The sequence below is a fragment of the Pelophylax lessonae genome (genome assembly GCF_965119305.1).
Source record: "Pelophylax lessonae genome assembly, chromosome: 8".
NCBI lineage: Eukaryota > Metazoa > Chordata > Amphibia > Anura > Ranidae > Pelophylax > Pelophylax lessonae.
This window is the reverse complement of record NC_138775.1, coordinates 85,393,952-85,420,522: the sequence shown is the minus strand read 5'-3', so window position 1 is coordinate 85,420,522 and position 26,571 is coordinate 85,393,952. Positions and strand designations below refer to the sequence as shown.

The 26,571-nt window shown below is 43.3% G+C and overlaps 1 protein-coding gene across 1 annotated transcript in view; it reads right to left on the bottom strand.

Annotated features, from left to right (window-relative positions):
* NEK4 (NIMA related kinase 4) overlaps positions 1 to 26,571 on the bottom strand; it is a 123,698-nt gene that overhangs the window by 27,977 nt on the left and 69,150 nt on the right. The window contains exons 8-11 of the mRNA XM_082265515.1: positions 23,467 to 23,523; positions 22,664 to 22,777; positions 19,462 to 19,605; positions 17,740 to 17,809 (exon numbers count right to left, since the gene is read on the bottom strand). Coding sequence (XP_082121641.1) covers positions 17,740 to 17,809; positions 19,462 to 19,605; positions 22,664 to 22,777; positions 23,467 to 23,523 — 385 coding nt within the window. The remainder of the gene's footprint in view (positions 1 to 17,739; positions 17,810 to 19,461; positions 19,606 to 22,663; positions 22,778 to 23,466; positions 23,524 to 26,571) is intronic.

Sequence of the window (26,571 nt, the reverse complement as noted above, 5' to 3'; positions counted from 1 at the left end):
TTTCTCCATATTTCTGATCTGTATATTTGTTCTGAATCAGTGAATCCGAAAGATATGAAACGGTCACAGTTCAATGTCTTCAGAACCAACCCCTGTCACTGTCCCCAGCTGTTCGTGTTGTAACTGAGAAGATGCTAAACCAGTCTGCTGTCTCACAAATGGGTCCATTGCTTGATTCCTGTTCATCTTTGCAATGGCTTTCTAATATCTGCAAACCTGTATTTTCCAGTTTGTGTGTATAGATATTCTCATGTTTCCCTTGCTAGCTCTTATCACTTATTATATTGCCGTACATGTTGTCATATCCGAAAAAGCTGTCTGAGCCTGAGCAATGACCTCAATATCTGATCCTGTGACCTCTGTTTCAGCGCAGAAACCTGTTAAGGACCTCTGCCTGTTGCTCTACAATCCTTTTTACAAACTTGCCTTGACCTTTTGTTTATTTGACCATGACCTTGCCTGCTGATTTTGTGAAACACTTTGTCTCTGCCTGCTCTCAGCTATAGCAACTTCACATGTAACCGTGGCTGCAACCTGGGAGGCATCCACAGAAAAGCTCAACATCCCTTGCAAGGTGCTTTGGTGAACACTGGTCAGTTCCTTTGAGTCTATGGCTAAGCCAACTTTAGAGCCTGTATATGCCAGCCGACACAAGAGGGTCCACTGCCTCTGTGACAGAAACAAGATAGTCAACATAGCAGCTGGGCACCTGGCATTTTCAGAAGGAGATCAGCAATGATAGCCCTTGTATTTCTCTGATTAAAACTTTACTTTTTGTAATTTCTTTATTTATATCAATCCAGGCAAGAATGCAGAGTGTGAGATAGTAGTACAAAACAATATAAGAATAAATTCAGGCATGTGAGATATACGAATCGTAACAAGACAAATTGTTGTAAATAAGTCGTAAAGAAAAGTTATGAAGGTAATCAAACATATCCTGGATGTTAGATCGGGTAAACGACAAAATATAGTGAATTTGTAATATGCAAGCCTGGTGATTATTTTCTACGGTTCTGTCAAACGTAAATCCTCTCAACTTAAGCAAAGGAGCTACATGGGAGTGAACAAAAACAGGCTGGAGTTTTAATAAAACTCCCGGGGCAGGTATGCTCCACTACATGTGGAGTATGTAGGATTCCAAGGGACAAGAGTAAAGTGAGGCTATCCATTGCCGCATAGCCGGTCCCAAACCAATAGAAAGCTTTACTTTAACCCTCTCCCACCGGCCTATTGTAATATGACGGGCGATCAGGAGTCTGATTATCCTGGGTAATAGAGTAGGGTCGTACGCCAGCGCAATTTGTCATCGGCTGTGTCCACCGGACACAGCCAATGACAGATCACTTAATCGGCCCGCTGCCGGTACTATGTGATCGCTGTGGCCAATCACAGCAGATCACGTGATAACTGTACACAATAAAAGGCTTCAATTCATGTGTACTATTGTGATGAGCTCTGTGAATGGTCACAGTGATCACATGGTATACACAATGCCAATTACATTCCATGTACCATGTGATTAGCTGTGGCCAATCACAGCTAATTAAAATGATTAACACTGAATGAAAAGTTTTCATGCAGAAATAATGGTTGCTTATAACTGTAAAAATTCACAGGTATAAGCAATCGTGTGTAAAAAAAAAATAAAAATAATCATAATCGCCTTCCCAGAGCAGAACAGTGTTACTATGGTAACATTGTATTGCTATGGTCACTGTAAGTAAAAAAAAAACAAACAATTAACCACTTGCCGACCGCCGCAAGTACATTTACTGCGGCAGTCAGCCCCGTGCAGGCAAAGCGACGTAGTACTGCGTCGCTTGCTCCCGCCGCTCTGGGGCACGGGCCCGCGGTCCCGTTGATGACCTGATTGGGTTCAGAACCGATCAGTCATCAGGTCCAGGCCAATGGTTTTTTGGCCTGGACCTGTTGATCGGTCCCGCCCAATCAGATTCTATTTTGAGCCTGTGTAATGTAAACACAGGCTCAGAAAAGACCCGCTCTCCCCTCCCATGATCCTTTTTGGATTCATCTAGAGGAGAGAGCACATCTAACTGTGAGTACTGCACCAAGCACACATACACACACTTAGATAGGCACACAGTATTTTCCTATATACCCGTATAAGTGTGATTTTTGACCAGGTGTAGCATTTGCGGCCCTTCCTTTTACACTTAAAATACCTGCCACCCCCCCCCAATAAAGATTTAACCCCCTGATCCCCCCCGATCACCCCCAGTTAACCCCTTTCCCCCTGTCACATTGCACACTAATACACAAGTAATATAGTGTCTTACTGTATTTTGTATTAGTGCGATTGTGACTGTTAGCGCTAGCGAGTTAGTTTCTGTCCCAAGGAGGTTTAGGGTCCCCGCCACTCCCCCCCAATAAAGATTTAACCCCCTGATCCCCCCTACACCCCCTGTCACAACACACACTGTATACAGTATATAGCATTTTCCTATATACCCGTATAAGTGTGACTTGTGACCAGGTGTAGCGTTTGCGGCCCTTCCTTTTACACTTAAAATACCCGCCACCCCCCCTATTATTAGTGACACAGGTGACATTAGCTAGTGTTAGCGTCAGTCTAAAATAGCGCAGATCCCTGGCGCATAGTTAGAAATAACCCCTTGATTAACACACACACACAAACACACACTTCCATTACTAGTATAGTGTTTGAACAGATCAATATCTGATCAGAACTATACTAGTGTCCCCATAGTTTAGGGTTCCCAAAACGCGGTGTTTGCACGATCAGCACTGATTCCTGCCAGCACCTGCGTTTAACCCCTCCGTCCAGCCTGATCCCTGCTAGCATTAGCATTTTTTTTTGGTAGCGGTTGAAATAGTCCTTGACAACCAGGTGCTTTTATTACCTGTGAGTCACACTACTGTACCGGTAAATTTAGTTACTAAAATGTCCAAACATTGGTACAGTAGTGCAGAGGCTTACAGTATACTGACCATGTCAGATGAGAGCGATGGGGAAGCCTCACTGGCAGAATAAGGGTCAGTATACGAACCTGACGACAGCAGCGGTTTCCTGACAGATAGCTCCGACGACAGATGGGTCCCTGTTAGACCTAGGTGTACCAGACCCCATTCTGGAGTTGTTGAGATGCAGGAATCGCAGGGTGCTCATATGGAGCAGAGTGCCGGTACTAGTGCCGCTCATCCTTCTGGTGGCCTGGCAAGCGCCATCGGCCTAGTACACACTGGGCCTTATACAACCAGCACTGCAGTAACACTTGGTGACGTGGCGAGTCCCATAAGTGCAGTTGAAGCTGGTGCGGTGGCTAGCGCGAGTAGTGGCCCACAGCCACCGCGTATTCGAAGACAGGCCTGTAGAGCCCATAGTGCCCTTCCTGATGCGCTGGCATATCCCAATTGGCAAGCCACTGATACTACAGCGCCAGTACTTCCCTTTCACTGCCCAACCTAGAATCCAGGTGGAGACAGCTGGTTTTACGCCCCTGAACTTTTTTGAGCTGTTCTTCACAGAAGATCTTTTCGGATCTATTGTGGATGAATCAAATTTATTCGCACAACAATTCATCGCCGCAAACCCAAATTCGCCCCTTGCCAGACTATTCGACTGGAAACCTATAACGGTTCCCAATTTTAAAATCTTTCTGGGCCTTTCCCTGAACATGGGCATAACCAAAAAGAGTGAATTGCGGCTATATTGATCCACTAGCCTACTTCAGCATAAGCGCGTGTACTCTGCCTCCATGTTCAGGGCGAGGTACGAGGAAATTCTTCAATTTATGCATTTCAACGACAATGAAATCTGTCGTCCAAGGGGAGACCCTGAATATGATCGGCTCCACAAAATTCGGCCCCTCATAGATCACTTCAATCAGCGGTTAGCAGCCTTGTTTACCCCTGAACAAGTTGTCTGCTTTGACGAGTCCCTGATTAAATTTACTGGCCGCCTTGCTATGAAACCGTACCTCCCCAGCAAGCGTGCCAAGTACAGGGTCAAACTACAAGCACTGTGACAGGGCCACAGGCTATACAGTTAGTTTCCGGGTCTATGAGGGAAAAGATAGCTGTGTGGAGCCCCCCAACTGCCCAGACTACATAGGGAGCAGCGGCAAGATAGTTTGGGACTTGGTGTCACCCTTATCCGGAAAGGGGTACCATTTGTACGTGGACAACTTTTACACAAGCGTGCCACTATTTAGTCACCTTCTTGAATTACAATTTGGCGCATGTGGCACCGTGCGACCTAATCGCCGGGGCTTCCCCCAACGGCTTGTAAATTCCCGTCTTAGTCGGGGGGAGAGAGCCTGCTTGAAAACTGACTAATTGCTTGCAGTGAAGTGGAGGGATACACGGGATGTTTTCGTTCTGTCCTCCATTCACCCAGACACGACAGTCCAAATTTCTACGGCAACTGGCATTATGGAGAAACCCCTCTGTGTCCACGACTACAGCCTTAATATGGGAGGCAGATGTAAATAACTGCGCTGGAGCAATAATAGTAGGAGCTGCAGCTTTAGTGGGAAACACTAGAGGCAAATATATGTTGGAAAGCTGCGCTAACAAATGATATAGCAAATATAAGAACAATGGGAATTTGAATACAGTCCAAGTTCATAAAAGAGTATCCAGGTCAAGTGTAATAGTTCAAGGAAGCCTCCAACAGACTCCGAGTAAAAGAAAGTCCACCACCAGAGAGCACTCGGTCAACCGCTGTGAAGCATGCATAAGGGGTATGCGCTTACCAGAAGGATACAGGTTTTAGGCATGGGTATACACCAAATATCCTCAAAGCCAGCTCCAGCGTAAGTCACCTCTCCCACCGAATGCAATCAGGGATAAAAACAGCACCAGCTATCTCGTCCTCATCAAAGCCAAGCAAACATATGCAAGAGAAGAGTGGGGCCACAATAGTGTATATACCATCTACACTATTGTGGCCCCACTCTTCTCTTGCATATGTTTGCTTGGCTTTGATGAGGACGAGATAGCTGGTGCTGTTTTTATCCCTGATTGCATTCGGTGGGAGAGGTGACTTACGCTGGAGCTGGCTTTGAGGATATTTGGTGTATACCCATGCCTAAAACCTGTATCCTTCTGGTAAGCGCATACCCCTTATGCATGCTTCACAGCGGTTGACCGAGTGCTCTCTGGTGGTGGACTTTCTTTTACTCGGAGTCTGTTGGAGGCTTCCTTGAACTATTACACTTGACCTGGATACTCTTTTATGAACTTGGACTGTATTCAAATTCCCATTGTTCTTATATTTGCTATATCATTTGTTAGCGCAGCTTTCCAACATATAAACTTAATATGGGAGGGGTGGACCTTAACAACCAGCTTTTGGCACCGTATTTAGTTGCCCGTAAAGCCAGATGCTGGTACAAAAAAGTGTCTGTTTATTTATTCCAATTGGCTATGCTGAACGCCTTTGTCCTATACAGGGCGTCAGGACGAACCGGATCCTTCTGAAAATTCCAGGAAGAGATCATCAAAGCCTACCTGTACCCAGGAGGTGTTCCTGTCCAACTTCCCCCCTTCCAGATGCAGTGAGCCGGCTGCATGAGAGGCACTTTCCACAAGTCCTCCCGCATACCCCTACCCAAAGAAGATGTCGTGTCTGTAGGCGCGGATGTAGGCGTGAAACCCGCTATTATTTTTCCCGACTGTCCTGACCAACCAGGTCTCTGCATCGGGGACTGTTTCCGTCGCTACCATATACTAGTGGAGTTTTAGTGTAGGGTACAGCACGACACAGTGTAGGGCACACAAACACAGGGTCTCGAAAGATGTTCGATGGCTATCGACATTTTGAGAGACCCAAGCTGGAAAATCGCAGTTCACAGAAAAAAAGTGTTAAAAAAAAAAATGAAATAAAAAAACAAAAACAGTTGTCGTGTCAGTTATTTTTATGTTCTTCTACTCTTCCTACTGTACTTTTACTGTACTTTGTTTGTTTTTCATTCTTGTGTTAACCTGTTTCTCTTGCAGGTACCCGTCAGCTGCCACACTGATTTTATATATTCTGACACAAACAGCGTTTGCGCTCAGCATATATGGATACCTCTGATGGCAGCAGCTGTGGTAGGCTGATTTCACCACTGCAGTTAAAATACCTTTAGGTATACGTGGAATATTGTCATGTATACCCACCATTAAATCAGTGGGTTTGGTTGTTGGGAGGTTAATGGTGTGTAATACAACACAATATTCCTGTGGTGATTTCTGTTAGGCCCACAGGCTGCATGAAAAAAAAAAAAAAACCTACACTATATGCCAAACAAGGACCAGCAATGTACTGGTATGTTGCTGGACTTTGAGTGGTTATACCAGGATGATGCCTGCAGATTTAGGCATCACCTTGGTATCGTTTTTTACAGCCAGCTTACATGTAAAAGCAATCCTAGCGGATAATTGGCCACTAGACTGCTTTTACATGCAGTGGGAGGGGACTCACCCCCCCCCCCTACCGCCGCCTTCCGTGGTTTTTCTCGGGCTCTCCTGTCCCACCACCGGTTAACCCGAGAGTGCAGCCGATGGTTCAATTATCTAACCATAGAGCTGATTGGAGATGAGAATGGCTCCAATCATCTCTATGGCCTAAGATACCGGAAGCTACGTGCATTTCATGACTTCTGTTTCGCCAGAAATAAACAGCGCCATTGGGAAAGTATTTTATCACACCAATTTTGGTGTGGTCAGATGTGTTAAGGTCAGAGGAGAGATCTAGAGTCTAAAAGACCCCAATTTTTTTTAAAAAAAATGGATTTTTGTAAAATCTTACCGTAAAATCCTTTTCTCTTAGCTCATTGACAGACGTAGTCCTCGGTGATACACCACCTTCGGGTTATGTTGCCTCCACAGGAGCAGGACTAGACAGGAAATTAAAAAGCTCTGGCCACACCCTAGGGGCAGTCCCAGAGGGTATATCCTCTCTCTCTCTGCCTCAGCAAATCAGTTATGTGAAAAAGCAGTCTTTAGAGATTTTAACCCAACCTAACTCAAAAACAGAGGGGCGGGGACTACGTCTGTCAATGAGCTAAGAGAAAAGGATTTTACGGTAAGATTTTACAAAAATCCATTTTTCTCTAGCGCTCATTGACAGACGTAGTCCTCGGTGATACACCACCTTCGGGACGTCCCAGAGCAGTATCACAAATGAGGGGTGGGAAAATGGAAATCAAATCCCAATCTAGAAGGCCCAACCGGTGCCAACTAGAAGTTTACAATGCCCATCCTTAATGATGAGACTCAACAAAAAAGAGAAAAATTTTTTTTTTTTTTTTTTTTTCAAACAGAAAAAAACCCTCGAGGTAGACCACCGGTCTCCTCAAATTGCGGCCTGCAAAACCTTGCAGCCAAATGAGGCATCCGCCGATGCCGTCACATCAATTTTATAGAATTTTGTAAAGGTATGTACCGACGACCAGGTGGCCGCCTTACATACCTGGACCACTGACGCCTGATGGCGAAAGGCCCAGGAAGTACTGAGCGCTCGAGTGGAGTGCGCCCTAACAGGGAACGGAGGACTCTGACCCTTAATAGAATAAGCCTGTACCACCGTTTGTCTAATCCATTTGGCAATGGTCGCGGCAGATGCAGGCAAACCCTTTCTGGGGCCATCCGTAATCACAAAAAGTGAATCCGTCTTACGGAATGATTCCGTAGCTTTCAGGTATACCCTGATTGCCCGAACCACATCTAGGGAATGCAACGCATGTTCCCGATGATGCTTGGGCTGAGGACACAAGGAAGGTAGTACAATATCTTCATTCAGATGAAAATCTGAAACCACCTTAGGAAGAAAAGATGGCTTAGGATGAAGTACTACCTTATCCCTATGAATCACTAGGTATGGGGACTGGCATGATAATGCAGCCAGTTCTTACACCCTGCGAGCAGAAGTAATAGCCACCAAGAAGGCCACCTTCTGGGATAAAGTAAGCAAGGGAATCTCCCTGATGTTTTCAAAGGGAGGTTTCTGTAGAACCGACAAAACCAAATTAAGATCCCAGGGCGGTAAGGGCGCGCGGACTGGAGGAGCCAGGTGCCGCACCCCCTGGATGAAATTCCGCACCAAGGACTTGGTAGCTAAAGGTTTCTGAAAGAAGATTGCTAATGCTGAAACTTGACCCTTGATGGTGCTCAAGGCTAGCTTCTGCTCAACCCCTTGTTGCAAAAAGGCCAATATTCGAGTCACCGAATAGGTACGTGGAGGAAATCCTAAAGATTCGCACCACGCAATATAAGTCTTCCATGTGTGATAATAGACCTTGCTGGAAGTCGCTTTCCTTGCTTTAATAAGGGTAGGAATGACTGAAGTAGACAAACCTCTGTCCTTCAGTACTTGGGTCTCAATGGCCAGGCCATTAAACCCAGCGACTGTAAAGCATGATGGTAAATTGGTCCTTGAGACCACAGACACTCCCTGAGACGAAGTTCCCACGGAACGTCTGCGACTAGCATGTCCAAGTCGGCCAGGCCGGCTTGAGGAGGCCAGCCTAGAATTTCTAGGACCACTGGCGCTGATAGAATCTGAACCAGGCGTCCCTAGAGGTATCTGGCCCCGACCATCCGAGAAAGTCTGGTCGTTTTCTGTTCCCACACATTTATCAGATACCTGATTGTTATCAGGAAGGGTCATCTTTTCTGGTTGAACCTCAGGGACCGAAGTCACCCGACTAGAGGCTACTTGGCCTATCTGGTCAACCAGATCCGATTCCTGTGAGGTATAGGGACTAATCTTAGGAAAAGGTAAAGGAAAAGATCTATTCAGGGAACGGTAACTACCGCTTCCTGTAGTACTTAAATGTTGGAAGGGAAGAATCGCACCGGTAGTAGTGGTTGATGATCGATCTAATGTCCTGAATACCGGTGAAAACGTCCCCCCACCCTGAAACCGGGTGGGGGCGCACCTTCAGGCTGTGTACTCCTTAGCTTCGGGTTTGGCTGGGTTGGTCCTCTGCTTGTCCGACCAGCCCTTCTTGAACCCTCCTGGAGGAGTCTTGCCTTTCCCACTAGTACCAGCCGGACGCCCTTTATGGGCGGTAAAGAAAGGTCCTCGCTTGTTGCGAGGTCCCTTAGCTTTAGCAGCCTGTGGCAAAAAAGTGCTCTTGCCCCCAGTGGCATCCTTGATGATTTCATCTAGGTTGGCCCCAAATAGACGATTCCCCTGAAAAGGGAGATTTGTCAAGGTCTTTTTGGAACCTAGGTCAGCTGACCAGCATTTTAACCACAGCACACGTCTGAGAATCACCGCTGACATAGATGCATGCCCTAATAAGGGAGTAGTGTCCAAGGCTGCGTCACAGATAAACTGTAGCCCTTGTATAATCTGTTCCATCAAATCAGATGTCTCCTGGGGAATATCTTTTCCCCTAAGGTCTTGGCGTACCATTTTCGCCCATTCCGTAAGTGTCTGGGAAACTAGACCAATAACAATTACTGGTCGAAATGCTGACCCTATCAGAGAGAAGATGGTGCGGGACTCTGCTTCCATCTTTCGATCCACCGGATCCTTAAAGGACGAAGTGTCCTCCACTGGGATAACCGTGGCTTTATTCAGCCTGGAAATAGGTGGATCCACCACTGGTGGTACCGTCCATTTCTTAATGATGGATTCCTCAAACGGATAGCGTCTAGCAATACGCTTGGAAATAGTAAAGGTACGTTTAGAATGCTCCCATTCTCCTTTAATCTGATTACCGAAACATTTGGGTACAGGAAAAACCTTCACCGTTTTGATGGGCTTATTAGTACCAAAGGGAATCTCTGTTTCAGTTGCCTCTGCCGGTAAAGCCTCAAGTTTTAAGGTTTCCTGCACTGCCACAACTAGTGCGTCCACCAATGCTTCTTCCTGAATTATAGCAGGAGAAGAAGCGTCCTCCTCACTGTCTGAGGGGGCTTTACCTGGGATAACAGCCTTTGCAGAGGAACCTGCAACTGCAGTGACCATCTCTGAATCAGAGTCAGAGGTGTCAGATAGTATAGGGGTAGGCGGGGGTCGCTTCCTTGACCCCCGTCCCTGACAGGCCGCCTCCACCCGAGCCACCATAGACTCCAAAATTGCTGTAAATGACTCTACACTCTGTGCACCGGCGGGTCCCGTGGCCCCCTCGAGGGAAACAGGTGGGGGAATATGTGTGGCAGGGTCCATGATAACTCCAGTCACTTCCTGGATAATATAATTCAAAAATAAAAAACTTTTTTTTTTTTTTTTTTTTCAGACCCCCAGCGCCACAAAAAGCCCCTTAGTGTTACCTGCTAGGGATCCCTATCGATCGATAGAGAGAGAGAGATAGACCCCCAGGCTCACCACTTGATGCTCAGAGTTTAACTGCAACAGGTTACAGCGCTGTCTTGACAAACAGGAAGTCTTTTGGCTGGCTGCCCAGGAAGAAAGGAGGCGGCTCCGCCCCTCTGCACGCCTTCCGGCGCCTCCCCTAGCTCCACGAGGTGTTTGGATCACCTCAAACATGGCCGCCCCCATGCTGGAGACACGAGGCTACGCCAAAATGGCGGCTCGTGCGATCCAGCAAAAAAAATGGCGGCGGCCTGTACTGAATAGCGGTGTGCTGCAGGGCACACAACACTCTCTCTGCATGGGGATTTGGCGTGGTTGGCGGTACCGGCCCTGGCGGACCGCATGGCCATTCGGGAGGCCTGCTGATAGCTGGAGATCTGATTAGGAAGGCAGTCTACATGTCCGTGGCTTCTGACTGGTAGGTAGCTTATTCTTATCACCGTAAGATTCCCAGAATGCCACAGATTATAATCTTTTTAACATGTATACAATTAGATTGTTAGCTCCCAAACCAAGCCTCCTGGCTTATTGCACATAAAATCACACTCAAAGTAGGAGGATCTGTGTCATTTTTAGGATAGAGAGGGACTCTATCTTACCATACAGAGAGGGGCCCGCGTTCACCACAAGACCCGTCAGGGGAAAAGGGGGAACATACTACTCACCATACCGGGAACCAGGCGGGCACCAACTCCTGACAGTACCCCTCTCCACCGGGGCGGGAGGGCTGTCGACCGATATGGACACTGTGACTCATGGTCTTTGGCGTTTCAACGAGACGTTTAACTCGCGGGGTCAGTCCTTTAATGGGACTTTGTCGCGGCCGACCCAGCCCGGAGCTATGGCCTGCACCCGCTCGTAGGCTGAACTGGGGTGACCACCGGATCTCAACATCCAGCCCGTCGCCCAGTTCAGCTTTCTTGCTTGAAGATCTCACAGGAACACTGGAGAAAAAAAGCTGTCTAAAAAATCCTTTAAGAAAAAAATCTTGCCAGGACCTAAGATCCCAGCAAGGTATCTAGGTCCTTACTCCTAACTAGACAGAAAATAACTGATTTGCTGAGGCAGAGAGAGAGAGGATATACCCTCTGGGACTGCCCCTAGGGTGTGGCCAGAGCTTTTTAATTTCCTGTCTAGTCCTGCTCCTGTGGAGGCAACATAACCCGAAGGTGGTGTATCACCGAGGACTACGTCTGTCAATGAGCGCTAGAGAAAAGAGTACCTGTCACTACAGATTGCTATCATAGGGGATATTTGAATTCACTGTGATAACAATAAAAATGATTAAAAAAAAAAAAAAAAAAAAATGAAAGGAAAGGTGTCAAAATAACATAAAAAAGCAAAATTTAAAAAAAAAAATCAAGCCCCCCCTGTCCACCCGTGCTTGCGCGCAAAGGCGCACGCAAGCGTTGGTCTAGTGTCATATGTAAACCGCAATTGCAGCATGCATGTGAGGTATCGCCGCGAACGCCAGGTCGAGGGCAGTAATTTTTGCAGTAGACCTCCTCTGTAAGTCTAAAGTGGTAACCTGTAAAGACTTTTAAAGGGTTTTAAAAATGTACGTAGTTTGTTGCCGCTGCACAGGCGTGCACAATTTTTAAAGCATGTCATGTTTGGTATCTATGTACTCGGCATAAGATCATCTTTTAAATTTTACCAAACAATTTGGAATTATAAAGTGTATTTGTGCATTAAATTTAAAAAATATATATTTTTTTCGCAGAAATTGTGTTTGGCAAATCTGTGCGCAAATACCGTGTGAGAAAAAAAATTGCAACATCCACCATTTTGTTCTATATGGGCTCTGCTTTAAAGAAATATATAATGTTTGGGGGTTCAAAGTAATTTTCTAGTAAAAAAAAAATATATTTTTTAAAATATATTTTTTTAAAAATATTGCACACATAATTAACGATGATGGGAGGATGGTTACAGAGGACACTGAAAAAGCAACCGTGCTGAATGCTTTTTTCTCATCAGTCTTTACGCAGGAAAAGGAGGGGTACACTGACCATGACTGTATGGTTAGTAGTAATACACAGGACTTGCCACTATGGCTAACAGAGGGGGAAATCAGGGAAAGACTGGATAAACTTAACACAAACAAATCACCAGGCCCGGATGGCGTACATCCGAGAGTGCTCAAGGAACTCAGTATGGTTATATCTAGACCACTGTTCCTAATCTTTGCTGACAGTATTAGGACAGGAGATGTACCAGGGGATTGGAGGAAGGCTAACGTGATTCCGATATTCAAAAAGGGCCAGAGACATATCCCGGGAAATTATAGGCCTGTCAGTTTGACATCAATAGTATGTAAACTTCTGGAGGGGATGATAAGGGACTATATCGTAGAGTATGCTAAAGACAACAACATCATCAGTAGTAACCAACACGGGTTTACAAATGGGCGTTCTTGTCAAACCAATCTCTTAGCATTCTACGAGGAAGTGAGCTGTGAGCTAGATAGGGGCAGACCAGTGGATGTGGTGTACTTGGATTTCGCTAAGGCGTTTGATACAGTTTCCCACAAGCGCTTAATTTATAAAATAAGGTCTGCAGGTATCGACAGCAGGGTTTGCTCTTGGATACGGAACTGGCTAAAAGGCCGTGTCCAAAGGGTGGTAATAAACAGCGCATACTCAGACTGGGCTGAGGTAGTAAGCGGGGTGCCCAAGGGCTTAGTCCTGGGACCAACCTTGTTCAATTTATTCATAAACAGCATTGAGGACGGGATCAGTAGTTCGTTAGCAATTTTTGAAGATGACACAAGATTGGCCAGGGCAATAACTGCACAGCATGAAGCAGATATCCTACAGAATGACCTGGACAAAATTACGGAGTGGGCAACGACATGGCAAATGAGGTTTAATGTGGAGAAGTGTAAGGTTTTGCACTTGGGGACCAAAAACATAAAAACACAATACATAATAGGAGGGGAACCCTTGGGGGACTCAAAAATGGAGAAAGATCTGGGAGTCTTGGTTGATGATAGATTAGGCAACAGCATGCAATGCCAAGCGGCAGCTTCCAAAGCCAACAGAATATTAGCATGCATAAAGAAAGGGATGTATTCCAGAGATAAGACTATAATCCTTCCACTTTATAAAACTCTGGTCCGACCGCATCTGGAGTATTCTGTCCAGTTCTGGTCGCCAGTCCTCAGGAGGGATGTGTTGGAGCTGGAGAGAGTCCAGAGAAGGGCAACTAAACTAATTAGGGGATTGGAGGACCTTACCTATGAAGAGCGGCTGCAATCGCTCGATTTATTTTCCCTGGAGAAGAGACGTCTGAGAGGGGACATGATAGCAATTTATAAATATCTTAATGGGGATTTCAGCTTAGAAAAAAAGCTGTTCATTCGAAGGAAGTGCATGAGGACTCGAGGACATACAATGCGATTAGAGGAGAAGCGTTTTAACCTCAGGCAACGTGGGGGGTTCTTTACTGTTAGGGCTACAAGATTGTGGAATTGTCTACCACAAGAGGTGGTTTCTGCGGGTAGTATGGTGACTTTCAAAAGACTCTTAGACTTACATCTCAAGGATCAGGAGATAAAGGGCTATGTTAGATGATTACAGTCACACACACCTACACAGGTTGAACTGGATGGACTATTGTCTTTATTCAACCTCACCTACTATGTAACTATGTAACTATGTAAACAAAAAGTCACAGAAAAGGCTTGGTTTTCAAGTGGTTAGAAGAGTGGGTGATGTGTGGCTAAGATTGAGCATAAAATGCCGGGACAGTTCAAACACCCCCCAAATGACCCCTTTTTGATAAATAGACACCCAAAGCTATTTGCTGAGAGGCATATTGAGTCCATGGAGTATTTTATATTTTGCCCTAAGTTTCGGGAAGGTGACAATTTTTTTTTTTTTTTTTTACAAAAGTTGTCACTAAATGATATATTGCTCACGCATGCCATGGTTATATGTGAAATGACACCCCAAAATACATTCTGCTGCTTCTCCTGAGTACAGGGATACCACATGTGTGAGACTTTTTGGGAGCCTAGCTGTGTACGGGACCCCGAAAACCAATCCCCATCTTCAAGTTTTCTAATGGCATAAATTGCTTATTTTACCTCTGCACTATCTGTCACAGTTTCAGAGGTCCTGAAATTTCAAGATAGCACAAAACCCCCCCAAATAACCCCATTTTGCAAAGTAGACACTCTATAGGATTTACGCCCTTGGAAAGCCTGAAAGTGGGGATTGGTTTTCGGGGTCCTGTACTCGGCTAGACTGAAAAGAAGTCTCAAACATGGGGTATCCCTGTACTCAGGAGAAGCAGCAGAATGTATTTTGGGGTGTCATTTCACATATACCCATGGCATGTGTGAGCAATATATCATTTAGTGACAACTTTGTGTAAAAAAAAATATATATATTTCCCGGAACTTGTGGCAAAATATAAAATATTCCATGGACTCACCATGCCTCTCAGCAAATAGCTTGGGGTGTCTACTTTCCAAAACGGGGTCATTTGGGGGGGGGGGGGTTGTGCTATCTTGGAATTTTAGGGCCTCCGAAACTGTGACAGGTAGTGCGGAGGTGAAATGCACAATTTACGCCATTAGAAAACCTGAGAATGTTGATTGGTGTTCGGGGTCCGGTACACAGCTAGGCTCCCAAAAAGTCTCACACATGTGGTATCCCTGTACTCAGGGGAAGTCCACATATACCCATGGCATGTGTGAGCAATTTATCTTTTAGTGACAACTTTGTGTTAAAAAAAAAAAATTTAATTTTCCCAAAACTTGTGGCAAAATATAAAATATTCCATGGACTCAACATGCCTCTCAGCAAATAGCTTAGGGTGTCTACTTTCTGAAAAGGGGTCATTTGGGTTTTTTTTTTTTGGCATTTCATGGCCTCCGAAACTGTGATAGGTAGTGAGGAGTGAAATCAACAATTTACTTTAGAAAGCCTAAGGCAGTGATTGGTTTTTGGTGTCCTGTACTCAGCTAGAGTGTCAAAAAGTCTCACACATGGGGTATCCCCATACTCCAAAAGCAGCAGAATGTATTTTGGGGTGTAATTACACATATACCCATGGCATGTATGAGCAATAGATCATTTCAATGAGAACTTTTTTTTAAACACCTGTGACAAAAAAATTAAATATTCAATGGGCTCAACGTGCCTCTCAGGAAATTCCTTGGGGTGTCTACTTTCCAAAAAGGGGTAATTTGGGGGGAGGTTTGTACTGCCCTGCCATTTTAGCACTTCAAGAAATAAAGGCAGTCAGAGAGTAAAAGCTGCGTAAATTCCAGCATATGCACCATAGACGCTATAACTTTTGTGCAAACCAATAAATATACGCTTACAGTAAAACCTTGGATTGCGAGCATAATTCGTTCTGGAAACATGCTTGTAATCCAAAGCACTCTTATATCAAAGCGAATTTCCCCATAAGAAATAATGGAAACTCAGATGATTCGTTCCACAAGTCCTTCAGTTTATAGTCTATATACAAAGATTATAGCAATGTGATGGGTTGTGTAACCATAAAATGTCCATCCACAATATGCAGCCTTCCCAAGGGGATTAGAAGCAAAATCCAGCAGAGCTACAGAATATAAGAGAGATGAGAGGCGTCTCTAAATGTAGCAATATGGTTACATTTAATGAAGGTTCAACATTTAGCAACTCACATGGTTGATGATTATAGGGGCACACCTAAGTATGCAGGCATCCGGGTTAAAGCTGTCGACATAGACCATCTTCTGAACCACCGGCTCTCCCCACTGTCAGTCTGCAATCGTGACCGGGAAGAATAGCCTGCAGTAGAGTGATCTGAAAGTGAGGCTTTGAAACACTCGTGGAGTGCAGCGGGGAAGGGATGATGAAGATGGCTGTGCAGAGGATGGTCTATGTGGACAGTTTTACCCCAGATGCCTGCATTCTTAGATGTGCCTGTTTTAATCATCAACCATGTGAGTTGCTAAATATTGAACCTTCATTAAATGTAACCATATTGCTACACTTTAGAGGCTCCTCTCTTCTTTTTTATACATGACGCTACTTGTATATCAAGACATCGCTTGTATATCAAGTCAAAATTTATTTAAAAAATGTGCTGGTCTTGCAAAGCGCTCTCAAACCAAGTTACTCTCAAACCAAGGTTTTACTGTACTGAGTTTCTTTTAATCAAAAACATGTAGCTAAATACATTTTGACCTAAATGTATGACAAAAATGTAATTTATTGGATATTTTTTATAAGAAAAAGTAGGCCTTTTTTTGTTTATATCGCAAAAAATAAAAACCACAGAGGTGATCAAATACCACCCAAAAGAAGGCTCTATTTGCGGAGAAAAAAAACTATAAAATTTCCTTTGGCTACAGCATTGCATGACTGCGCAATTACCAGTTAAATTCAGGCAGTGCCAAATTGCAAAAAAATGGCCTGGTCATTAAGGGGGTAAAACCTTTCGGTCCAGAAAGGGTAAATAATTGTGAAAAAAATGTTTTTTCCTAATTTTCCAAAAAATTGCGACAAAAAATTACAACTTCAAAAAACTCGCCAAGCCTCTTACTAAATACTTTGGACTGTCTACTTTCCAAAAGGGGAGCCATTTGAGGGTATTTGTACTGTCCTGGCATTTTTGGGGCTCATGAAATGAGATATGCTATCAGTACATCAGGATTGATTGATATTTAGATATATATATATATATATATATATATATATATATATATATATATATATATACACCATAGTTTTGGAACTCTAACTTTCCCACAAACTAAATACCATACACTGATTTGGGTTATTTTCACCAAAGAAATGTAGCAGTATACATTTTGGCTTACATTTATGAAGAAAGATTATTTATTTGCAAAATGTTTTAACAAAAATTAGGAAACTTTTTTTTCTAAATTTTCGCTCCTTTTTTGTATGTTTGGCAAAAAATAAAAAACCCAATGGTGATTAAATACCACCAAAAGAAAGCTCTATTTGTGTGAAAAACATGATACAATTTTCATTAGGGTAGAGTGTTGCATGATTTCGCAATTGTCATTCAAAGTATGACAGCGCTGAAAACAGAAAATTGGCCTGGGCAGGATGGGGGTAAAAGTGTCCGGTATTGAAGTGGCTAAATAAAAAAAAAGTCACTTATTTCGTGGGGAACTGCTGTTCGGACAGAAATCACAAAGGAAAACAAAAGATTAAGCCACATTAAATGGTCTCTGTTATTTTAATAGAAAAGAAAAGCTGCTGAGAGATATAAAGAAAAGTGTCCCCACTGCCAGAAGGCTGGGCTACTCTGACTGTGCAAGGATATAGGACATCTCGGCAGCGTTACAGCTTCCCCCTCCCAAACATTCCTCTTGGTCAGTTAGGCCGCCCATTATAATGATGGACCAATAGGAATCAATGGACAGTCACTTGAAACACAGGATATAATATACACAACAATAAGAAACTTACCAAAAAAAGATATTTCCTCTTGGGACTGTTTTAATCTTCTTCTCTCTCTTGCCGACAAAAGACGATGATCCTAAAGAAATATAAACAGGAATACACACTTAACTATATAATGTATATACAGTATAATATACAAAAAAAAATGTTGAGCCCTGGTTCACACTGATACGCTGTGGGAAACGCACAAGATTTGCTGTGTTTCCCTGCATTGTAATCACACAGCGTCCATGCGATCTGCTGGGGTTGTCAATTTTAGATTAACAACACCCCGAAACAGATAACAAAATGCAGTGTGATTGCCAGAATTGCATCGTATGGGTGTGAACACTGCAATTTAGGTACAGAAAAAAGGGTCCTGCACCATTTTGGTGCAGATGCAATGCGATATGACCAATCAAAATGAGCCACACAGACATTGCCTGTGATGTGATTCCTGCGCGTATCACATGTGGTTTTTGGCACGTACTAGTGTGAACCCTGGCTCGGAGTCCACCCAGGCTCAGAGCCAAATAATACCCAACCTGTTACATAGATTTGTTCAGCTTTCATCACAGAGCAGAACTGACTACAATACAGAATAGAAACTGTATGAAACTTGCGAAAGTCTAAAAATTCAACATGGTATTTATAGGTCAACCTAAAGAGTAATAAAATAGAACAGTGGGAACAATTTTAGATAATTTCCTAAAAAAAAAAGCATTTCTTGGCAAAAAGAAAAGTTTTAATATACATGTTTTCAATTGGTTAGCTCAGGATTGTTTTAGAACATTTTCATTCAGTTTAGTTTTAGAATAGATCTTTAACCAAATCAAACTATGCTAAAGGGTATTTAAACCCCCCCAAAATGTATTCTATTGCAGATTCTAAATCCTTGCGGTGGCTGAATCCATTTTCTCAGACCTTGCTTTTCTTTCATTTTCACCTGGTGATCCTGCCAATAACACACTTCCTGTCCTAATGTGAAAATGCCCTCTCACTGTACTATATCCTCGAACAGGATTGACAGGTATTTTTTTGTGCTTGCAAAAAAGAAACCATCACAAAAATGGATTAATAAATTGCAATATATTACATGCGATTGTTCTTTAGTTCCTCCACCCCAAACTTGCTCATCCATGTCTTTATGAACCTTGCTTTGTGCACTGGTCCAAATAATTTGGAGGAGGGAGGATTATGATGCGGAGCTGTTTTTCAGGGGTTGGGTGTGGCCCCTAAGTTCCAGTGAAGGGAACTCTTAAGGTGTCAGCATACCAAGACATTTTGGACAATTTCATGCTCCCAACTTTGTGGGAACAGTTTGGGGATGGCCCCCTCCTGTTTCAACAGGACTGCGCACCAGTGCAGAAACAAGGTCCATGGATGAGCGAGATTTGGGGTGGAGGAATTTGACTGGCCTGCACAGAGTCCTGGCCTCAACCGGAGAGAACACCTTTGGGGTGAATTAGAGGGGAGACTGTGAGCCAGGCCTTCTCATCCACATTAGTGCCTGACCTCACAAATGCGCTTCTGGAAGAATGGTCAAACATTCCCATAAACACACTCCTAAACCTTGTGGACAGCCTTCCCAGAAGAGTTGAAGCTGTTATAATTGCAAAGGGTGGGTTAACTCAATATTGAACCCTACAGACTAAGACTGTAATGCCATTAAAGTTAATGTGCATGTAAAGGCAGGTGTCCCAATAATTTTGGTAATATAGTGTATGTCTAACACAAATAGTTACATACCTGAGATAATACAGAGCTATGTTTTGACTTGTCAACAGGATCTGCAGCAAGAACTTTTCTTTCGGGGCTGTTTGAGCACTTTCTTACAATTTGGGGCTGTATGGCAGGAGGAGAAGGCAGAGGTCTGGGACATGGCACGTTAGTCTATAAGAGAATAAAGTACTTGTTTGGTGATTTAAATACATTTACATTTGCTGAATAATTCTAATGCAAAGATGCAGTACCAGTCAAAATAAGAAAAAGAAATAGAAAATTAAATATACATGGAATATACAGGAATTCCAGTACACCAGCACAAAGGTGCAGTGTTTCATTTATATATATATATATATATATATATATACACACATACTGTATATATATATATATATATATATATATATATATATATATATATGTATATATAGCTTTAGCACACCAGTCCAACTCCCTTTTGTCAGTAATATGGTTATCTATGACCCCTTATTTTAGCTGAGTGCAGTTTAGGGGGAGATGTTTCCAAACACACCCAATGTGGTGTCCTGCTGTAAAAAAGAGCTGAATTACTAAAACTGGAGAATGCTAAATCTGGTGCAGCTATGCATGGTAAAAATGATATTATATCTGCTGTGCCTGGTAATTAAATACAATATTAAAATATAGCAAAGAAGCAGCTGACACAATATTGTGATATAAACAATAAACTAGCAACTATAAACAGTACAAAAGTGGTGCAGCGCTATTAAGATAGCAAAAAAGTCCACATTCAGAGAAAAAGAGTCCCAGTGGAAAGCATAGACTGGGAAAGCATAGAACGTACATGTCTTCAATCCTTATGTGAGGACCACCACCGACACCCAATCACACAGACTCTTACCATATATCATAGACCCTCACTACAAAGGTCTGTAAGAGAGGTGCTATATACATCAGGCAAGGGTGATAGTGCAATCCTCCAATACTCCTTTCCGCAGACATAACATATCATGTGGAGAATAATAAAACACTCCTCAATGGTGTAGACGTAATAATCCAATTTATTATATATAAAAGATTCATTCACATATTAGTAGTAACACTCCAGCATGTCTGAGTATATCAATCCTGTGTTTCAAGCCAACAAAATGGCCGCCATGTCTTAGCATGTAGCAGCGTCATATGTTGACTCCTCCCTACGCGTTTTGTCATCATATGACGTCATCAGGGGCGTGGCCCAATAGACGCTATCAACGGTGATATATACCTAAGGCTGCCGGGAGTTGGCAGGAGATGGAATTGTGTTTCAGCACTCGGAACTAACGGCATTCGGCATTGCGTACCAGTACCTGGAAATTATGGCATCTGCCATTCATTCCATCATAAGGTATACAACATGTTTAGTCATGCATGTAATGAAGGGCTTAATAGCAAAATGCTGATGAGCAGAATTAGACTGAAAGGAGTCAACTCTCCTACCTTTTTGAACATTGATTTCCTTTTTTCAGAGTATGGAAGGTTTCTTCCTGTGTAGGAAGTGTGCTATATGCAAAATCAATGTTCAAAAAGGTAGGAGAGTTGACTCCTTTCAGTCTAATTCTACTCATCAGCATTTTGCTATTAAGCCCTTCATTACATATTCTATGTCCTTGCGGTCTGGAATATATCGGCAGCACCATACGTATGCTCCATGTTAGATTAAAGGAACACCTAACTAACATTTTTAAGGACTACCCCAAACACAGTCTATCCAAGCATGAGGACCTATGGCATGATAGAAATCCAGAAGGAACTGTATTTTTAGGGATTGACAAATTTATTGGCAGTTGGAGAGGGAGACTAGGGGAGTTTCCAGACTCTAAACAAATTGGATTTATAGGGCCAAAACGTACACCCAATTTGGTATGAATATCGAATGGGATGTGAATGCCTTTATCAATAATGCTTGAGTAAACCTTTTATTGATCTGATATATTCTGTGTTTGGCTCTATGTATGTATTAAAATGATTAAGTTTAATGTAATTGCTTTGTAAAGTTTCTAGTAATAGATCTGAATTAATTAATACATCTCTAATGTAGTGTATTTGGAGACAACAAGATGGCTTCATTGTCCGGTATGATAATTCCAGCTTTTTACCATTGTGATTTATATCGATAATGGTGATTGGTTTAGTATGTGACAGTTTTGGCACATTAAGTATGCTATTATTTTGTCTCTGGTATTTTGATCTGGTGGAGAATATATCTTTTAATTTGGATGTTTAGTGTCCTACCATTGGTTTCGGATGATGGAATGAATGCCGGATGCCGCAAGTTCCAGGTGCTGGAACGCAATGCTGGATGCCGTTAGTTCCGGGTGCTGGAACGCAATTCCATCTCCGGCCCACTTCCAGCAGCCTTAGGTATATATAACCGTTGATATCGTCTATTAAGCCAAGCCCCCTAATGACGTCATATGACGAAACGCGTAGGGAGGCATCGATGACGTATGACGTTGGTACATGCTAAGACACGGCGGCCATTTTGTTGGCTTTAAACACAGGGTTAATTTACTCAGACACGCTGGAGTTTTACTACTAATATGTGAGTGGATCTTTTATTTAGAATTAATTGGAATATTATGTCTACACCATGAGGAGTGTTTTATTTATCTCCACATGATATGTTATGTCTGCGGAAAGGATCGCTAGAGGAGTATTGGAGGATTCCACTATCATCTTTGCCTGATGTATAAAGCACCGCTGTTATAGACCTTTGTAGTGAGGGTCTATGATATATGGTAAGAAGCTGTGTGAGAAGCTGTGCATGGTAGCCAATCGACTTCTAACTTCAGATTGTTCAAATAAGCTTTGACAATAAAACCTGGAAGCTGATTGGTTTCCATGCTGAGCTGCACCAGATTCTGCACTCTCTAGTTTTAGTAAATCAACCCCTCAGTGTCAGTAGAGCTGCTTCATCAGAGCCATTAATCAGATTTGGACATTCACAAGCTGCGCATTTGCCTGGCACTGGGCAGGCCTGATAACTAAATTTACTTATTTTCACTCAAAGGGCCAGATGGGGGGCATATGATTTTTTATGTCAGTTAGCCCCTCAGAAAGAAATGTTAAACTTTATGGCTGTCATTACAAAATGAACTCTAGGCAGCAATACCTCACAGAGCAATGTATATGTGTACTTGACAGTTACAGCCACCAGACCTTTTCCTATTGAAACAACTACCCATTGTGTGTTTCCAAAACGAACCTTCTCAGAATTTACTGAAATCTCCTCTTTTATTTGGTGTCTCTTCTGTCTGGATAAAGATGGCCCAGACTCAGAAGTACGAGGATGAATTTCACTTGCTTCTGCATTTCCATCCTAAAAAATAAAGGCTACAATGGATGTCTCTAGAACAAAAAAGGCAATTCAAACATATAACATTATTATGCTTCCTGTACTGAATAGTTCATCTGAAACTGGAAGACTTTCACTGTGATACATTAGGCTCAATAACCATATTAAAGCTGAATTCCAAGTATGGTTTCTTTGCAGAATTACATTGGTCCAGCTTGGACTAATGTAACTATACATATTCCATACTTAGCTGATCCCTTTGGAAGAGCAAAATGACTTTATTAGGTCACTGCTGTCTTTTGGATCCTGTGCCGAGCGACTACACAGTAAACACAGGCGGCTGCCTGTTCGGCACAAGAGTCATTCAATGTGCATTCTCTCATTAGATGAGGTGGAGATTGTGACATTACTGTCCCACCCCTCCACCTTGTCCAATCAGAGAATGCTTTGCATACATTGAAGAAATGCAGAAGCAGTCTCTGAATGGCACCCATGTGAGCAAGAGACCCCCCAGTGGTTACTATGAAGTAGGGCAGCTGCTCAGCATGAGACCAGAAGACAGCAAGGATTACTAGAATAGCAGCGGCTACTACAGTGATTCTCCGCTTCCACACAGATCAGCTAGACATGGAATATGCATACTTATAATGTGATTATGCAAAAAAAAAAAAAAACTGGAATTCCGCTTTAACTTACCAGATAATAACACTTACAGGTTCTGTAACTGGAACAAATGGTTCTAGAAGCTTCTCTGTAGATTCCAAAACATCCTGCACAAGAACAAAAGTTTTGCATTACAATATTGTCCTTTAAAACACAAATAGTTTGAGACATACATACAAATCAGTGCCGCAAATAGGGAAAGTCTGCGCTGCTCTAAAGTAACCAATCATATTTTCCTTATATACTCAGACCTCAATGAAGGTTGAAATCAAAATGGCGACTATGAGCCAACAGGAACTGTTTATTTAAGGTGGAACTCTGGGCTTGCCCAAAAAATAAAATTCACAGCATATGTAGAATATATTCGTAGTTTTGTCTAGGGCGGATCTAATACAGAGTAATAATGTGATTGTGTAAAAGCAGTCAGATCTTGACAAAAGTTTCAGTCAAAAGAGAAAAGTGAAAGCAAATTCAACAGGAGAAGGGGTCCATCACCTAAGGACACTAGCAAAGAAAAAAAATCTGGAGACTCTTGGAGTGGATGAAGTTATACGAGTACACCGGGGGGCAGTAACCAGCCATCCAGAATGTGGGTGGGCGCTCAGACATTTTCATGTATAACGCTGAATCAGCATTAACCACTGGTCCTATATTATACATGACAGCGTCAAGAGAATGGAAGTGAAGCGACCAGTTGGAGACTGGCAAGAAGAAAGGCCTTTTGACAATCTCTGATCACTACAAACATCAGCGGGGAAGAAGACTGAAGGACCATGGATAAGGCTTCATTTAAACTAGCACACTGCAGTAAGGTTTTTCAGAGGTGTCTACAGGTTCTACCCATAGAAATAAAATGACAACCAGATCTAGATAGAATTGTTCAGGTAAAGCAACAACCAGCTCAGACCTATGGAAAGATTTATAATTTAGATGTAGGTAATGCAGTTTATTTGGGAACTAACCAAAATATGACTTTATTTACATATATTCCAACCATTTAAATAGTCTTAAAAGAAGAATTACACTTGGGCATCCACTTTGCTTATATTTATACTTCCCTGCCAAAAATGCCAGTCAGGGCCTCTTTCTTGCAAAGACCTTAAGCCATGACTATTAACAGGAAGTGACCAGAAACAAGCACAGTTTGCTTGTCACCAATGGGAGACAATTCTAGTTAAAGATATGTAATTTGTTACTTTTTCTCAAGTTTATGTATAAGGCAGATGTACGTTTATGTATAAGGCAGGGTGCAAATGTAACTAGAACTTTAAGTTTACCTCTAAACAGCAGTGTAATGGAACCGTGACCCACAACGCGCTTGTACGCTTCCGTCAGAATACCGCTTCTTTCAGTCTTGAACATAGATATCAGCTGCTAGCAGGAAATCCCATGTCCCTGTCAGTGCTGTAGCAGAAAGGCCAACTGCCTCTTCTCTCAGAGAGACTGAAGCTGTTGTTGGTGTTGAGCAGAGCTCAGTGATATTTGGCCCTGATGCCAGCTCTTCTGCTGGATGCTCACCAGGTTGTTCTTCCTCGGCAGAAAAGTCTATTAAATCCCCAGTCTCTGGAATTGCTGAAAGATCACGGGATGGTGGCACTTGGGCCCAGTGCCAACACTTTAGCGGGTGATTTATTATCCTCCGATGAAAAGTCAATTAAATCTGTGATCCGTGGCTGGGGAATGAGAATGGCTTCCTCTTCTCCCATACCTTTATCCAGCTGCTGGACAGACGCATTCCTCTATCCAAGCTCGTCCTGTGCAGAAGCGGGTTCATCAAGGTAAGTCAACACTTGCTGCATCCGCCAAAGCTCCGCTTCCATAGCTTTGGGTGCAGGTGAGCAAAGCACACTGTTACTGTGTCACATTGTTGACTCTCCAGCCAGGATTTCCAGACTGTGAGCTGGTACTTCTGAATATTCCTAGGCAAGGGGAGCCCAGCCCTGGCACTAAGCAGAATCTAGCAGCCGTCTGTAGGCAATCTCCAGCTCCCTCTCCTGAATGGCAAGAAACGCCATATCTTCCAGTGCCCAAAACACTTCCGAGATGTTCAGGATCTCTTCTCTGTAATCCATAATTTCTTCTAACCGCCACTCCGGATCGCTCCCAAAGTTAGGGTCCCCTGATAGCTTCCTGTACAACAGTCCCAGGCCGCTGTAGCCAAAGCCTTCCATTGGGCTGTGATCCGCTATCCAAGGGCATGCTTGGGATACATGCCACCGGAGGGCTCTGGCTCTATAGCTCTCTTCCAAATGCATCTCTGCCCAGACCAGCCTGCTTAACTCAGCTGACTGCTCCTTGTGCGATTTATCTCCCAAAAACCGCACCCGCAAACCATACTGCGACCAGTACCTTTCCTGGATGGAGAGGAGGATTTGCCCCTGGTGTTGCTGCTCACGGGCTAGCTTTTCCTTCCAGAGTTCCAAGCAGATTGAATTATACCATCGTAGCAGGACCTGCTCTGACACTGGTCCCCTGTGCCTTATCGGCATCTTTCGCAACCTCCTTCCGAATCCCTTTTTCATGGCAGCTGGTATCTGTAACTCTCCTCTTCTGCTATCCGGACCCTGGATCCCAGTGGAGGTTTGGATGTTCCAGACTGCAGGAAGCATCCTACCGCTTGCCACCAATGTAACGGAACCGTGACCCACAATGCGCTTGTGTGCTTCCGCCAGAATACCGCTTCCTTCAGTCTTGAACATAGATATCAGATATTCTAGCCACCCCCATACAAAACTAGCCGAGAATAGCTTTATAAGATCTGGAACATTTATTGAACAGACTCACACCCAATATATACCACACACAGGTCAGGTGAGCCTGATTACATTATCATATGCAGATTAAATTGTATACAGAAACATAATTAACCTGAGCTATTAACCTAGCCATCTGGACAGAAACAATAGGTGAGTTAATAAACAATTAACAATGGGACAGACATGCTTAGCAGAAAACACATACCACCTCAATACACAGACAATAGCAGGAGACCACCAGTAACAGACTGTCCGTGTCTTACACTGAAGAACATGGAACAGAGGCCAATGTGAACAGCTCTTTCAATTAACATGTTCAGAGTCAAACACACCAGGAATAGTCATTATATATTTCTTGAGAGATATTGCTGATAAATATTACTGTCCCATTTGAAGTAA